Source organism: Barbus barbus (assembly GCF_936440315.1).
Source record: "Barbus barbus genome assembly, chromosome: 7".
NCBI lineage: Eukaryota > Metazoa > Chordata > Actinopteri > Cypriniformes > Cyprinidae > Barbus > Barbus barbus.
The window spans coordinates 36981777-36999209 of NC_136735.1; the positions used below are offsets into that span (position 1 = coordinate 36981777).

A 17433-nucleotide genomic window follows, 5' to 3' on the forward strand; every position below is an offset into this window, starting at 1 on the left:
TGAATCCCACCTGTTAAAGTTAAATCCAAAAGTATTGTTTAGTGTAAAATATGTTGAAGATTAGCAGATAGGCTGTCGATTCATTAAATGATTAGCCGTTTCCTCTAAAAAGCTGTTTATTCTGCATAGTTAAGCCTCTCCTCCACTGACATCCATAAAAAAACAGCCTTTCTGAGGTTTGTGTTTGGATTATTGTATGGTTGGAAGATCCAAACATGGCCCATTATAAGATTTCTAACAGAGTCAGTCACGTATTGATTTTTTATCTGTTGGTATTTGATAGAATCAATGATGCCATGTGTCTAAACAAGATGTCCAGGACCTCCAGCAGAAATATAGGCCCACAACATCAAAAATACAGCAGTATATTTCATTGTACACATGGGGTACATTTTTATCCCTGTGTTCACCAAACCCATCTTGAGTGTTAGCTTCTAAAAAGCTCTTTTTTTTGTTTCATCTGACGATAGAAGCCAGTCCCATTTGAAGTTCCGGTTGTGTCTGACAACTGAATATGCTGGAGTTTGTTTTTGGATGAGCTAGGAGAATTTTTCTTGAAACCCTCCCAAACAACATGTGCTGATGTAGGTGCTGTTTGATCATTTTTTTCTCCAGAATTTTTTTTTCTCAATTTTTTTCTCAATTCTCCAGCTGTGGTCCTTGGAGAGTCTTTAGCCACTCAAACTCTCCTCCTCACCGTGCATTAGGACGATATAAACACACGTCCTCTTCCAGGCATTTTCGTAACATTTTATGTTGATTGGAAATTCTTAATTATTGCCCTGATGGTGGAAATGGGGATTTTCACTGCTCTAGCTCTTTTCTTAAAGCCACTTCACTAATTTGTGAAGCTCAATTATCTTTTGCTGCACATCAGAAATATATTCTTTGGTTTTTCTCATTGTGATGGATGATTAAGGGAATTTGGGCTTTGTTTCCCTCCTATTTATATTTCTGTGAAACAGGAAGCCATGGCTGGATAATTTCATGTTCATAATCACCCTGGAGTGCTCAAAATTGTAAATATGAATGGGAATATACTTCAGAGATATTTTACTTTCTAGGGGTGCCAATAATTGTGTCCAATGTGTATTTGAGAAAAACATTTATTTCATTATGATATTTCCCCCCATTTTAAATTATTACTATCCAATGAAAGGTTAGATTTTTGTGATTTTTTTTAAATAAAAGATCAAAAGGATTAACAATGCAGATTAATTTTCACAGCGTTCTTTGATAATATTTACCAAGGGTGCCGATATTTTTGGCCATGACTATATATATATATATATATAAAATGCGTAAAAGAAGGCCTACTTAAAATAAATAACAGTCCAATGTTCATCATGAACTTCCAGGCCCTCAGATTCCATCTCTCTGCCCCCAGCAGCCGCTGGAAGTGGTGCTAAAATCACATTTCATTTTCAATTGCGGAAAGAAAACTGTTTCCAAGAGAGACTTAAGAGGGTTCTCAGAAATTGCACTTGGCCAAATTACAAAGACTGAGCCATCACGGTTTCGATTTGCCTCAGCCGGTCCTTTAGCAAGGAGAAATTAGCAAAATATATCTGCTTGTGAATTAATTATTCAAATGTCTTGATAAATGAAACTTCTATGGATTAGCGTTTTTGTCTTCCGGTGAATTTGCAAAAACATGTCCAGATCATATTGCACCCCAAAAACTAAATTGAAAAAATATTTTACATGAATTAAAAGAAGCAAACGGCTTATTTATGATACAAATTATCCCATTTATTATTTTGTTCTTCTGAATTTAAAGTAAAATATGACTGCTTTTGTGAGATTTAGCTTACTAATTTTATTGGACTGCTCTCAGTTATTTTTTTTTTTCTGACTCGTGCTTAAATCTTTGTAATATAGCAGTCTTATTTTGTGCATTATTAAAACAATGCTGATGCTGGTAGAAGAAACATCATTCTTAAGTGCCTGTGTGTGTTTGTTTGGAATTAAAATGACTCCTTCACATGAAAGAAAGTGCTCATTAGAAATTCAAATGGGATGTGTGGGCTTAGTGATTAGTACTGGAGCAAGACCGCTCTAATTAAATCAAACCTCTTTCCTTCTCAATGACAGGAAGAAGCCAATGCATCAGCTCATCTCTGCTTTGCAGGCTGATAGCAGTTGTATACCTTGAATATTTTGCACTTGCCTTATGATGTTATTAGCCTTTTTCGCTGTTTGAATCACATCAGTGACATTTCCTGTCACCGAGCACAAGAGATGGTTTGTGGAAGTCTGATGAGCATTGATTAAACGCCTCTTTCCTCACACATGTGGCTCTTTTGGGACAGATGACTGATAGTTTCAATAGATGCTTTGCTTAGTCCAGGCTCAAAATGGCATGGTTAGTCTTGAGAAGTATGATGAAGTACTGCAGCTGAATACTTTGGATGAATTTTCACTTTATCAAAGAGAAACACTTTCATAGATCTTCTTCAAGCCCTGTTGTGACAGAGACTCATTTCCTAGAGGATTCACGTTGAGGAGCGAGTCTGATCAATAGAAAGTTCGCTTGAAAACAACACGGCCCTGTAATCATCATTGGGATCTATGGTGTGGGAATTAAATTGCTGCTTTTTATAGTCACTGTTGTTGTTGTTTTTTCCAGATGCACTTGTTGGTGGAAAAATCCCAGATCCCTGTTGAAAGAAGCCAGAATAACACAGAGACTTGAGACTTGTTTCCATGTTATTTTGCCACTCTTATGAAGTTCTTTTCAGATATTCACAGCCTATATCTGGTTTTGTGCTTTCATACAGTATCTATTCAAATTAGCTGTTGTTTACCGAATCTATTCTTTAAGGGGATGTGCATGATTTAGTCCTTTTGAATGTGCCATAAACCAAACCCAATCCCAGACTCTGTCACGCTCCATTAGGGCTCTTAACAGAAGTTAGTGGGGAATGTGCATTAGCAAATTGACTATGCACAAAACTCCAGGGCCCTTGGTGATTGCCTATACACACACACACACACACACACACACACACTCAAAACCTTGCAATGAAATGGCTGATGCAATGCTTCCAAGACACATGGTAAAAAGTCTGCTTTATTGGTTTCATCATAACAGTCTTCATTCCCATACAATCACATTTAGGTTCTGCATATACAATATGTTTTAATAAGCTAAAATGATCAACAAGCTCCATTTTTAATGAATTTCATTAGATTTTTGCGTCCAGAATGGTTCAGAATCGATATCATTTGCACATGCATGTCTGTCTATACTTGAGGGTGCATCAAACACTAAAGCTGGTGTCTCTGTTGCAGTTTATTTGCAGTCTCTCCTAAATGGTTTTCACTCCCTAACAGACCAAACACATATCGGAGAACAACCTAATTTTTAGATGCAGTCATGTGAATGTCATGCAAAACTCATGCAGCAACACAACATGAACAAACGTGGTTTGTAAAAACTGAACAAAAATGAAATGGGATTTACTTCTCTCTTTTGTGCCGAGTCATTCGCTGAAAATCTCTGCTAACCTCGCCCTGACCGCTCACTCGAGAACCCTAGAGAATACTTCGCTATTATTCTGCCATTGATTGAATGGCAAAATGGGAAAGATTCATTGACAGAAAGCACAACTTGGAATTGGAAGGTAAATCCAGCATTGGGAAAACGTTAACAACATTGCATTGTGTACAAAAAATTCTGGTCCTTTAAGACTGTTTATATTGACTAAAATTGATTGGTTTTATTAAAATAGCATGAGTAAATTAATTCATTATGTGGATGCAAATACCTACAGTTGTACTTTTCTATAGTTTTTTTCCCCAAAATATATTGAGGATGAGATTACTGTAGCTACTGAGAATGGAGGAAGGTGTTAGTCATGTAAATAATGCCAATGCATCTTATTAATCAAAACTGATTCAAATTTTGTTTGTATTTATTTATTTATTTGCCAGTCTAGTCATGAGAATGAGGAAAGAGGTTTAAATTTAATTCTCTTGAAAATAATGCACAATGAGTATGATATATCCTAAAATTTGGACTTTCTTCAAGCTAAATATAATTTCTTCTGATTTTGGGCTAAAAGACCCAGGTATTTTAATGTGTTTCAGTCTTTTGGAAGTTGCTGAGCAACTTTGACTTGAATCAGAGTGAAAGGCACAGTTAATATTATAAAAACTATCCTTTGCCTAAACTCAGACTTTGTACGTTATACAAGCAATGGAAAAGTTGAATGAAAAAAGTCAAACAGCTTGTTATAACCTTCCGTCTCAGGAAAAAGCACAGCCTGATCTGTTCTCAATGGGTGGAACGGATATTTCAAAACACAGATAATGCATACCACTGAGTTTAATGACACAGCTTGCATAATTTCACAAAAAAACGGAACGGAATGAACTGCGAGTTAATTGCGGGTAATTAAACTATCAACCGGCATCCTATGAACCCAAATAAAACAGATGAAAGAGAAATGCAGTTTCAACAGCCTCGTTTGAAAGATAGAAAATAGCTGTTACTAGCAGTGCACGATCACTCAACAGAAAAAAGACTGAAATAGATTCAGGCTCATCCAGGCTTGAACTACACAATCCCTCTGTCTCAACCCCACCCGAGCGCATTCTACCAGCATGGCCCCCAGCCAAACTTCCCTGGGAAACAGATATGCACCTCAGGGAGATCAGGCTGTTAACCCGGGGCCATCATCCAAAGATTAAGCTCACCGAGTCAAAAGCAGAGAGGGAACAAGGGAAGGTAATGCAAGATTTGGAAGACTCCGGATACTTGCTCCAAATTATTTAAGATTGAAGCGTTTAAGACTACTTGTGCGCAAAATATTAAAGACAGACCGATAATCGGTTTGACTGATATTTACTTAAATAGTTATTTAACGGTAGGTCAATAAACATAATTCAGTGCATCTCCAAAGAATAACACTTAACGGCATCTTTACCACACTATGCATTCATTAGAAAACAGTGCAGTCATGTATTACACTTACATGACTCAACTATACAGGATACGTCTTGACTATTAATCCTGCATTAAATGCATGAATATTTAGATCGCTAAAATGTGATTATGACTGTCTAATTATATTTACAATGCATGTTTTTACTGTAGTGCATTATTAGATCCATTTAGATGTTGCAGGACATGCAAACACTGCTTTTTCATATCGGTTATCTGACTTTTTGGTTTTAGTCATTGCTATCAGTCATTAATAAAAAGTAGTAAAAATACTGAATTGGTGGATCTCTAAAGACATGATCCCTTTCCCTGCCCTCCCTGATGATTCTGACTCACAATACTTTGACTGAAACCGTGTTGGACGTGTTTTGTGCTAGATCTCACCAGTGTGGGTGGAGAGAAGTGGATCTGCGGTCTCCTCCAGCCATGAGACCTGGATTACACTTTCCAAACCCACTTAAAACTCACCCACTCTCATTGAGAAGGATATTGCACTGTAAAATGTTTTTCAGTAGCTGAGGCTGTTGAAACTGACAGGAGGTTGGCAAGATTTTTTTCTTTCCTGCCATTAACACTCGTGCACAGACTTATGCGGTTTCCCTTAAAGTAATAAAAAAAAATAATAATTTACCATGGTAACCACACCATTATTTTTCGCCAGACATCAATTACTACTGTTAATGTTCTTATTGGTTATTCTGAAAACGTCTTACATTGCTTTAATGACATTCCATAATTTTTTTACTTTTAAAAGCAGTGACAATAAAAGCAGCAACAAAGACATTTCGGTGCATACTATGGTCACCATGGTACATTTTTATAAGGTTTACAAAAGGTAAAGCACCAGACAAACAAGGGCATTCTGGGCATGCACTCAAGCTCAGAGCACTTTCCAAATTAAAACAAACAAACTTGTGAATATATGAAAAGCAAGGAATGACACAAATGTGGGACCTGACTGCAAGTTTATTTTTATATTACACTTTTAAAAACATGTATAAAATTGGTCCGGCTTCAGAAACAAGGCACGCACTGTCTTGGTTCACGATCTCAGTGTTTGTGTCAAGCATTCCCTATATAAAAACATCCAAATTACTGAGGTTAAAACTCCGAGCAGCGAGACAACCATGCAAATAAACTTGTGATGCAGACTGGATGCTTTAATAGTAGGTCTCCCTCTCCACCCAACCTATGACAAAAATATAAAATTCAAATTAGCTCAGCAGGAGGTTTGCATGTATTATACATGATCTGTATGATCTGTTCTTAAAAAGCCATCAACTTCAAAAAACTACAGTGAAAGAAAAAACAAACAAAAAAACTAGTCAGCTGTTTATCTAGGCAGAGTTTAAATTCAAACGCTGGTTTCGATCACAGGTTTTTCCATTGAGAAGCAATCCAAGAATGCATTGCAATGTGGACAAAAATAAAAACCATCCAAGATGGCGGATACACTTAAAAGTAAAATGACATTTTTTTCAAAATGTAACAATACTAACTAGATAATGGTTCATTGTAAATATAATTGACTATTTTAATCAATATTTACATCCACATTTTTCTATCATGTTACTCACCAACACAAGATTTACCAAATTATGCAAATAAAAACTGATCTTACCTCCTGGGCTGCGTCGAATGATAAGTTTTCGAATTTCATCATAAATAAAGATGAGGAGTGAGTAGGGGAAGGCGCAGAACCACCAGTTTGGTCTGGAAAGGAAATTTTACCAAAATTAAAAATCACACCTGTTCTAGACAGCTGTTATATGTATTACACTAGCAATCAATTTTCTCAAACTCTCCTAACAAAATACATGGCTTCATGAATTTTTAGGGGAAATCACATTCAGAATGTTCTTTACATAAATAGTAAAGCCTTACTTCAGTGGGTACATTCTGAGGGCAACATCCATGCCTGGGCAGTAGGACAGGAAAGCTGCAAGAGCGGTTTCTTCAAACAGTCCAAAGATGAGAATCTTATTCCTGTAAAGAGAACACACATGTAAGATTTCACATCCCTCTTTTGAGCCATTTGGATCTGGACGATTTATTGCCTGTTTACTTACTTCATTCCTTGCTGGAAGACAGAGTTTCTTCTGGTCTTGCAGATGATCAAATCGGCCCATTGTACAATTACAATACTGGTGAAGAAGGCCGTGTGGCATGTGAACTCCACAATCTTCCTTTGCTCGTATGTCTGAGATGGTCAAGAACACAACATTCAGATAAGGTGGTGGAAAAAAAAAAAAAAAAAAAAAAAAAGGAACAATTATATGCCCACTGGATTTTTGAAAACACTCACCCATTGTTGGCCGTAACTGTCTTCAAGGTCATTGACGTATCTGTCATCCCAAAACACACGAATGCCCAGCAATGACGACGGCAGGAAGCCATTTTCAGCCAAGATGACAAAATATGTGAAGAACCCAGCCAGAGCTTGAATCATACCTGTGGTGAAAGAAAAAGCAAGGAGATCCAATCATCCAACTCTACGCAACTGGTGGTAGAGAAAAATGGCCTGCAGATGATGACAGTTTATGCTGTTAAGCATCTGAGAGTCTTACCTATCTGACCATAGGCTATGCTAATCAGCCTCTCGTTCACAAGTTTGTCCGTCTTAGGGTTTCTGGGTTGACGCTTCATGATGTCACTCTCAGCAGCTTCATAGGCCAATGAGATAGCAGGAACCTTGAAGATAAGAGGACAATAACGTTTATTCAAGAATAGGATCCGCTGAAGAAAAAAAAAAAAATACATATCAGGTGATTAATTACTGGTCAAGTGCGGTGCTTACCATGTCAGTACCCAGGTCAATGCAAAGAATGGTGACGGTACCCAAAGGAAGAGGGATGTTGGCAATGATGAAGAAGAGGAAGGGGGTGATCTCAGGGATGTTACTGGTCAGTGTGTAGGCAATGGACTTCTTCAAATTGTCAAAGATCAGACGGCCTAAAGTGGAAGATATGTTTGAGGACCAAGTCTCAAAGTAACCTTCAGAATTTTTCAGTCAAGTAAAAAAAAAATAAAAAAATACCTTCTTCTACTCCAGTGACAATTGATGCAAAGTTGTCATCTAGAAGGATCATGTCAGCAGCCTGTTTAGATACATCAGATCCAGCAATACCCATAGCCACACCAATGTCAGCCTTCTTCAGAGCAGGAGAATCATTGACTCCATCACCGGTTACAGCTACAATTGCACCCTGTGGACAAACACAAATTAATGTAACATTGTGTTGTGACACGTCTAAGTTGTTGTCCTAACCAGCTACGATCGCAACAAGCTGTTTTGTCAATCACTTGGTTTTCTACTACTGTTATGTCATGCTGGGTAGCTGTGTATGCATTCAAAGCCCACTGATCCAAAATCTTCCTCCTCGTAACTTTATATGTTGCTCTAAACTTCACACTGCACCAGCCAAGTAAAGTACTTAACTCTCATCTTATCAAAATGACCTGGTGAAGTTGATTGATCTGATATCGTAAAGACGACTAACCTGTCTTTGGCAGCCTTCAACGATAATCAGCTTCTGCTGAGGAGACGTTCTGGCAAACACAATTTCTGTGTGGTATTTCAAGATATCATCCAATTGCTCTGGGCTCAGATCCTTCAGGTCACCACCATGGATCACACAAGCCTTGGCATCCCTTTAAAGAACATTAGATGAAGTGAAAACCTGGATGCAATAAATATCCAGCCAAAATCATCAAAATTTGGGAGGAGGAATCGGTTACCTTGGATTGACCTCATTAATAGGAATGTTCAAGCGGGCAGCAATGTCTTCAACGGTCTCGTTGCCCTCAGAGATGATACCCACTCCCTTGGCAATGGCCTTGGCTGTGATTGGATGATCACCAGTAACCATAATAACCTAAAAATTAAGATTCTGAATTAGCCATAATAACCTAAAAATTGAAATTCTGAATTAGCAATTAGGATGCCTCTGGTTGTTTCTTCAAAACAACAAGCCGTTATTTGGATTGATTATGACGTACCTTGATTCCGGCACTCCTACATTTGCCCACAGCATCTGGTACAGCGGCACGAGGAGGATCAATCATGGACATGAGGCCAATAAAGCACAAGTTCTCAGTGGGGAAGTTCACCTCTTCTGAATCGAACTGGAAGTCCTCAGGAAACTGTTCGTCAGGAAGGTTGAAGTGGCAAAATCCTGTGGAAAAACATGTTGATGGAAAGTGCAGAATGGAAACACATGGTTTCAAAATACAATTTAAAACCACAAAATTACCCAGTACTCTTTCTCCAAGGCCCCCAAGTTCCAAGTAGGCATTCTGGAAGGCGTCTTTCAACTCATCATCAAGCGGCTGCTCTTTTCCTTGGATCAAAATAGAGCTGCACCTGTCCAGGATCCTTTCAGGAGCACCTTTCATAACTAGCAGGTGAGTGGATTCTGTACTGCTGTTCGGGTTCTTATGGACGGAGAGCTAAAATGGTCCATAAACAGAAGATGTTAGACATCTGAAATTCATCCAAAGAGTTGGCCAACGCTAGAGATGGTTTTACCTGGTATTTGTTGGTGGAGTTGAATGGGATCTCGGCAATCTTGTTGTATTTTTCTCTCATCTCTTTCACCGATCCACAGCAGAGCTCGATACACTTCAGCAGAGCAGATTCGGAGGCGTCACCAGCCACGTCTCTCTGAGAAAGGAAACAGGAAAGCATGAAAACAAGGAATGGTCTTAAAAAGCAAGGACCAACAAACACGGTTGCATTTTAAAACAGACTGCTTAGATGTTCCAGGAAATGCAAAGTCATTTGAGGCAACGGTCCAACAAATTAGTCCCATTACAAAACAAGTCAAAGTGGGCAGAAATTGGAAGGGGTTTACAGGGAAACACTGTGTTCCAGTCAGAGGCTCTAGTGAGCTCAAGGGGCTCAAAGAATCCCCAGAGACAAACAGCCGAACTAAGCACAAGCAGACAAACATCACGAGCATGTAGTAAACAACCTTCACATGGCATCAGCAACATGCAAAAACTACTTTGTCAGACTTTGCAAGGGCTGGTAAATCTTTTGACAGACTTTCACAATGCACCAACACAGACCTTAAGAATTGGGAAGTTTTCTTGTTCTGCAAGGAAGACGGCACGGTTGCAGAGACCGGCGACACGTGCGAGGGCGGCCCAAGTAGCAGAGCTTCTGTCAAAGGAGGTTCCACTCTGGTTCTCTGTGGTGTCAGCTTCATGAATCTGGTTGTCAAACCACATGTGAGCGACGGTCATTCGGTTCTGGGTTAAAGTTCCAGTCTTGTCAGAGCAGATGGTGGAGGTCGAGCCAAGAGTTTCCACAGCTTCGAGATTCTTCACCAGGCAGTTCTTCTTTGCCATACGTTTGGCGGTCAGGGTCAAACACACCTTGAAAATACAACAATGAGGTTTATCCGTCTTTGAGATTACAATTATTCCAAATTCTAGCAAATATTCTGACACTTACTGTTACAGTAGCCAGGAGACCCTCTGGCACATTAGCGACAATGATACCAATGAGGAAGATGACAGCTTCCAACCAAGAGTAGCCAAGGATCAGGGAGAGGATGAAGAAGGAGACACCCAGGAAGACGGCTACACCAGTGATAATGTGGATAAAGTGCTCAATCTCAATAGAGATGGGAGTGCGACCAACTTCAAGACCAGACGCAAGAGTGGCAATACGACCCATGACAGTGCGGTCACCAGTGTTGATGACGATACCCCTGGCAGTGCCTGTAAGCAAAATAAGTCAATAAAAATGTCAAATTTTAATTGTACGAAAACTTGACTTCCAAAAGACTGATAGTTTTCATACCTTCAACACAGTTGGTAGAGAAAAACGCAATGTTCCTGGTCTCCAGTGGGTTTTCATTGGAGAAGTCAGGAGAACGAGTCTGAGGCTCAGATTCTCCAGTGAGGGAGGAGTTGTCCACCTGGAAACGACAAGATCATTAGTAAATCCTTGTAGACTTGAAACATGCCATTGGAGAAGACATTTCACCATGATTTATGGCAATGGTATTTTCACCTTGCATCCATGAGCAGAAATGATACGCAGATCAGCAGGAATTCTATCTCCACCTTTGACTTCCACAAGATCTCCAACCACAACTTCTTCAGCATTGATATTATTCTTCTCACCATCACGGATAACCAAGGCTTGCTATGTGACAAAGTGGAAATTCACTTAATATCATTGAAGAAAAGAAAAAGATCCTGATAATATTAATATATATATATATATATATAAATAAAAAATTCTGTTTTTATCATCAGTACCTGAGGGACAAGGTTCTTGAAAGAGTCCATGATCTTGGAGCTCTTGGCCTCTTGATAGTACGAGAAACATCCAGTGATCATCACGACAGCAGAGAGTACGATACCCAGATACAACTGCACAGGACAAAGGAGGAGAGGTGAGGAACACTGCTCAAACAACAACGTGATCTTAAGTAGCACAATCAGGGTTTTCTCCTTACGTTATCATTGGCAGGTTCCTCCTCGGAGGCTGCCTGGATACCGTAGGCAAGAAAACAAAGGATGGCTCCAATCCACAGGAGAGTTGAGAATCCTCCAAAGAGCTGCTTGCAGAACTTGACCCATTCTGGGGTTGTTGGAGGTGGAGTCAAAGCGTTGGGTCCATCACGCGCCAAGATCTCCTTAGCACGAGCGCCTGACAATCCCTGGAGAAAGAGATGGGTTAGAAAATGAAGATCCAAACTGAGAGCTTTATGCCATTACACGTCTGTCTTTAATTTCAAATTCAATACAGAAACAGACTTACCCTAGTTAAATCAGCGCTGTATTTCCTGGTGAGCTCATCCAGGGACAGTTTGTGATCATCCTACAATAGCACAAAAAATTAACATTGTACATCTCATCCAAGATCGCTACAATCACTGTGAGATTTGTTTTGCCAATAGGTGCTTTAAAGAACTAAACTGACTCACCAAGTCCACCTCTTTTTTGAGTTCATCCATGTCTTTATCCTTCTCTTTCTTGCCCTTGGGCTTTGACTTCTTGCCCCCCTGTTCTGAGGTGGCCGCCAGCTCATATTGTTCTCGTCCTTCCTGTGGTGGAGCAAACAATGAACAACCATTAAATCTCTTGTGCACGGTCTAACAATAGCATTTTTTCTTAAAAGGAATGCAAACTGCCTACATTTATTGATGGGTGTAGGTTTTAAAAGACTTGTAATGTAAATGCACAAAAAAAAGTGCAATTACCCAACTTATGAGTGGAAGAGGTGTGCATAAATGTGTAAAATATTAGCAAGAGGTAAGAGTGCAGATTGCATGATCCCAATGGATAACGTGTAGTAATTAACATTTAACTTGGAAAGCAATTAACCAAGTAACCTCTACTACTGTTAAGCAACAGTTCTTATCATTACAACTGAATTCTGTGAATACAATAGGTCACTCATTGCCTCACAAGCACGGGAGCTGTTAAATTAATCACTTAAGCATAGAGTATTTGATTGCTAGTTTGTATTTAAAATCTGATCGTCATTTTAAGTCAGTGAAGCAAACAACAGGCTCTTTGTTTGAAAAACGGTGTCAATTTATCAAATCTGCAATTATATTTTTTGTTCAATTTACTGAAAAGAGAAAAGTGCCATAGCACATCATGCACGAGCATAAAAAAGTTAAAGAAGCGTACATAGTCTCAGAAAATATCTAACTCCGTTCCTGTGACACCATCAACAGTCAATTAACATAAAATGACAGATTATATCATTTTGGTCTGACATTTGTTGCTACTAAAAACCACCATTTAAAAAAAAAAGTTAAGATTTTTCCATCAGCTTTGATGATTTCAGATCATCTTACAAAAGACAAGATTTATCTCTGCATCAAGCTTATATTATTTGCAGGTCAATCCATGTCCTGATATAAATCTACAAGCACACTGGAGTGGTTGTTTTCTGTACATGAAAGCAACAGATGATGAAAGTGGCCACATCGTTCACGTCTACGTATGCTGGTTTACTTAAACGCCAAGTCATCACATCTAATATGCATATGAGCATTTTCACTTCTTGCACAAGTGTGTGGAAAATGTCACAAGGTTGAGCCAGAGGGTGAAAGATAAATCAACCATGCAGAACCTGCTCATAAATATTCATATTTGTGGGAGAATATTTTATTTGGACTTTATCAAATGAATAAAAATACTATTCTTCAAAGTCTTTGTTTTATTTTTATCTTGCACGTGAGCCAAAGTCAGTTCGCTCAAGCATATCAGTGCTCTCATACTGGGACTTTGCCCTGTTGCCATAGGAAACAGAGCCACACCTCTAGACCCGTGAATGGGTTAAGTCACGTGTCAGGCCCAACTCTCTTTGTTTCAGAAGTGGCGAATGAACAGGGGAGGGTGAAAAGAAAACATGGTGTACAAACTCCTCCACACTAGTCACATGGCAATTGCTAAAGCTACAGCTTTTCATAAGCTCACTGTGGTTTAAGAGCATGAACAAAAACGTACAGTGGGGTCAAAATGTGAAATTACTTCAGCATAAAAATTGGGGTGAAAAGGTGGATTATAAAAAACGGCGTTCTTTAGAATGTCTTATACATTCATGAACAAAACCTGACAATCATGTTCTCCAGCATGATTTGAGATCCAAAGAGCATCTTGAGTTCCAATGGAAGAAGACAATCTGACCACCTTTTCAGAGTCACATGATCAATGACACTTATTTACTTACATTTAACTAGTCACCTAGAGATATTAATTTTTCAATATCCTCAAAGTGATATAGGTTCAATGTGGTCTGAGACTTTTGGATCCTATTGCATTTAGAAAATGTCAAAATAAACATCCACGCATTTTGGAAAGCCATTTTTTTCTCACTTGGTGGTGGAAAAGCAACAGTCGCCTGGAGGTAAATGCATGTTACTATCTCAGTTCACTGCACCAAAAAAGGTAAGGGGCCCGGAGACAGCCGTCGGGGTCAGTGAGGAGGGGTGGTCAGTCTCTGTCAGATGAGATTGTCAATGACAAAAGGTTTCACTAACACATAGTGACTAATGAATGGAAAGAATGTTAAACCCTTCGGAGATGGAGTGACTTATATACACCCTCAGGGGAGCGAGAACACAGCTGTGGTCAGCACCTGATGCCGGTCCTAAAACACAATATATGAACATTTTTGTATGAAATAATAGTTCGCCCCTTTAAAGAAAAAAAAAAGTTTAATGTTTTTACAAACATTACTCTAAACATTTTCAGATTTGCATTCCCTTTCTAAGTCTATGGTGGCTACAGCGCTGGGTAATAATACCATGGTAAACTGTGTCATTTAAATGCTATGTATATGAATATTGTATCATGGCATTGGATGGTAGTACTATATATGCCATTATGGTAACTCCAAGGTAGAAATTCAGTATTCTACTAGCAAATATATCATTTAGATTCTTATTTCAATATGACCCAGAAAAAACTATATTGCAAAATACAAGAAATGCTGTTATTTCATATCAATCTCTTGCACACCACAGCAAGCCTATGTCTGCAGAGGAGAGACACCTGCCCCATTGCGGTGGGATTTGATGGGGCTGGGGGCATAGCTCAATGCCCCAAACCCAGATGAAACATGCGGATGGCTGTTTGCTCCCATCACATGGAGTACCCCGGGACCAAATGCATAATTTACATTTACACTGGTGCTCAGAGCCTCATATTAGGGAGTGGTATTCAGCTCTTACGCAATGCCACTGCATGCAAGAATCATATTAGGAGTTAATGAACCCTACAGGAAGCAAATCAGAGGATTATGACTGAATGTGAAAGGAGAAACGAAAGAAAGCGGCACTTTATTGAAAAGCTAAGCATATCATGCAGCTAATGAGATACTTTACAGTTCCAGAATGTAATTTAATTACGATTAATGCAGAATTCTGGTCTCCGTTTATTTTAAGTCAAGCCTTTACTCAACTAACTCAACCTGCTCCACTTAAAGATATCGATGACAAACAGACGCGATGATAACTAGACAACTTTATCATGTCAGACTACACCCTAAAATTACACATGGTTTACTTCGCGCAGTCAAAAACACAACATGAACCACATATAGCTTTAACTATATGATTTGACATTAAATGGTTAACACGGGTATTGTTAGTTTGGAGGTTTTAAACAGTTAAACTTGACATCTCGTAGTTTTAAATGAGATGTGCGCCTCGGGGTAAAAAGAGTTAACTCTTTATCTTGTGGATTTTGATGACAAGTTAAAGCGTTTAGAGTTAAAATGTGAATAGTTACGACCATGTTTTAAGTTACACCTCGAGAAGCGAACGGATATGGGATGATTTAATCAAGCTACATTAAATAAAATACAAATGCGTGCAATTTTGATCTCGTTCAGTGTTTTAAACTGGATATTTGGCCTCAGTGGTGTAATGGATTGCATGTCCAGATGTGTTGAACAGTGTATCTTGCGCATCTGGAGGTTTTCCAGCGAATATTTGAAGTAAGCGCGTCGTTCACTCCGATGTTTACGCGGTAAAAGTGACACAATGTATCTCGAGGTTATTTCGTCACTCTCAGAAACACGCTGTCGCTAGACTAGAAGTGTTCTGTCGAAATAGTTAAAGAGCTGGAAGGTTTTTCGTTACAAACACACGATTACTTCAGTTTTACACGAGACTGACTGTATTTGCGTCGACATACAGGCCATGCTACATCGCGGCCATAGAGGAGGAAGTTGTCTGCTACATTCCTCAAATCTTTGTAGTGAACCAAGAACGTCTTTTAATGGACTTTGAGCCACTTTTAAAGCCACAGACTTAAAACCTGTTGCTCCATCCGAGAATGCAGACTCGTTATGGTTTAAATGAACTCTAATGCGCATTTCATTCATTTATACGAACTCATTTGAATATTAAGACTGCGGAAGTCTCTTACTCCGGGAAGCCAACTATTTACCAAACTATTATTTTCAGTAACTCTAAAACCACCTGTTTAAACATAGAAACAATACTGCAAATTCATACAGAGACTTTAAGAATGAAACGACAAACACGTTCACACTTACTCCTCGTCCCATTTTGCTTCTTTTGATAAAAAACGACCACCTGGGTTTCCCAAACAAAAATCCAAGCTTTCTTTAAAAACAACAAATTAAAAGTCCCCAATCCCGTCTCCTGTGTTGTGTTCCTTGGTCACCGCTGCACGCGTCGTTCTGAGCGGACACGCATCCAAACCGAGTTACAGTGTGAACACGCGAAGCTTATATACATCGAGGGGTTTTCACTGTGACGTCTGCCTCGATTGTCATGGTAACGCGGAGGAAAGGGGCGTGGTCTGCAGGAAGACAGGAGCAGGGTTGGGGGATTGTGACAGACTTTCACCGATGAACTTTGATCGTGTTAAATAATGTATCGCTTTTCTAAATCCCTTTTGTGTTTGAGCTTTGAATTGCTGGTAAAGAAACTCTTTGAAGTCAATACTCCAGTTTAAGCTCATATATCCGTGTTTTAGAATGTGCTGGTCATTAACTGGACACCATGTTCTGAAAACCAGACCAGCAGAAAACCAGCTGGAGGTGGTCCAGTTCGTAGCTGCTTTATTGCTGGTCTATTAGCCTGATAACCAGCTTAGACCTTTTAGAAATCGTTTCAGATATGATTTCCCGATGTTAAATAGTCTCCTTCAGAGCACAGTTACGAAATACTGTGGTTGCCTGGAGTAACCTGGTTAAATTGTTTAGATTTATTATCAATTATTAACACAGTCTTGAGTTCAGAAAGCAAACGTAAGCTTGATTGTTAAGGTGTTAATCAATCTAAAAATCATGACTTGCTTGGTTTTTCATTGTCTTATAGCCTACATATTGCTCAGTATTAATTAAGTGTAGTTTTGTTTCAATAATAGACTTCTGTTCACTGAAAATAATGCAAATGTTGTTGTTTTTAGGCTTATTTTTAACAAACCATGAATATGAACCGTGAAGCATTAAAGAGGCTATCATGTGATTCACTAGGATTTAGATCATTAAGATAATTTGAGCTCAATTTGACATACTGTTTTTAGCACTGTTCTATTGGGATCGTATTTCATGCTCATTATTTTCTTCTTTTTGTGGTTTTCCAGATTATCCTCATTAGAGGGATTATGCTCGTTAAACGCATGTATTGTTGATGATGGAAATTGACCAGCGCCAGCTGGAGACTGCATCTTCAAAGTAGGAGAGCTAAAAATATCTTGAATTTTATTTACAAGCTGTGGGCTCAAGCCTATAAATGTGTTGTCATGGAAACTATCATATCACCCCCTAATTTTAGACTAGAAGAATGCCCTCTAGTGGTAGTAGTGAAATCTAATGAGCCTGATATTACTATGCTTATAAATATCACGTGCTGGGCCTTTATCATGACCAGTCTTTGCACATATATGACCCTGGACCACAAAACCAGTCTTAAGCGTAATTTTTTTTAATTGAGATTTATACGTCCTCTGAAGCTGAATAAATAATATTTCCA

General features: G+C 38.9%; 1 protein-coding gene across 1 annotated transcript; it reads right to left on the bottom strand.

Annotated features, from left to right (window-relative positions):
• Positions 1-5896: 5896 nt before the first annotated feature.
• On the bottom strand, positions 5897-16241 carry LOC306873302 (sodium/potassium-transporting ATPase subunit alpha-1-like). Its single transcript, XM_079422495.1, has 22 exons — positions 15987-16241; positions 11893-12012; positions 11727-11786; positions 11422-11625; positions 11222-11335; positions 10971-11105; positions 10758-10875; positions 10407-10675; positions 10019-10327; positions 9477-9611; positions 9202-9397; positions 8948-9123; positions 8687-8823; positions 8449-8599; positions 7986-8154; positions 7746-7900; positions 7516-7639; positions 7254-7399; positions 7018-7148; positions 6833-6934; positions 6570-6661; positions 5897-6137 (listed from the first exon to the last, which is right to left on the bottom strand). The coding sequence occupies exons 1-22, from the start codon at positions 15996-15998 to the stop codon at positions 6109-6111; spliced, it is 3084 nt and encodes a 1027-aa protein (XP_079278621.1). The 5' UTR covers positions 15999-16241; the 3' UTR covers positions 5897-6108.
• Positions 16242-17433: the final 1192 nt, after the last annotated feature.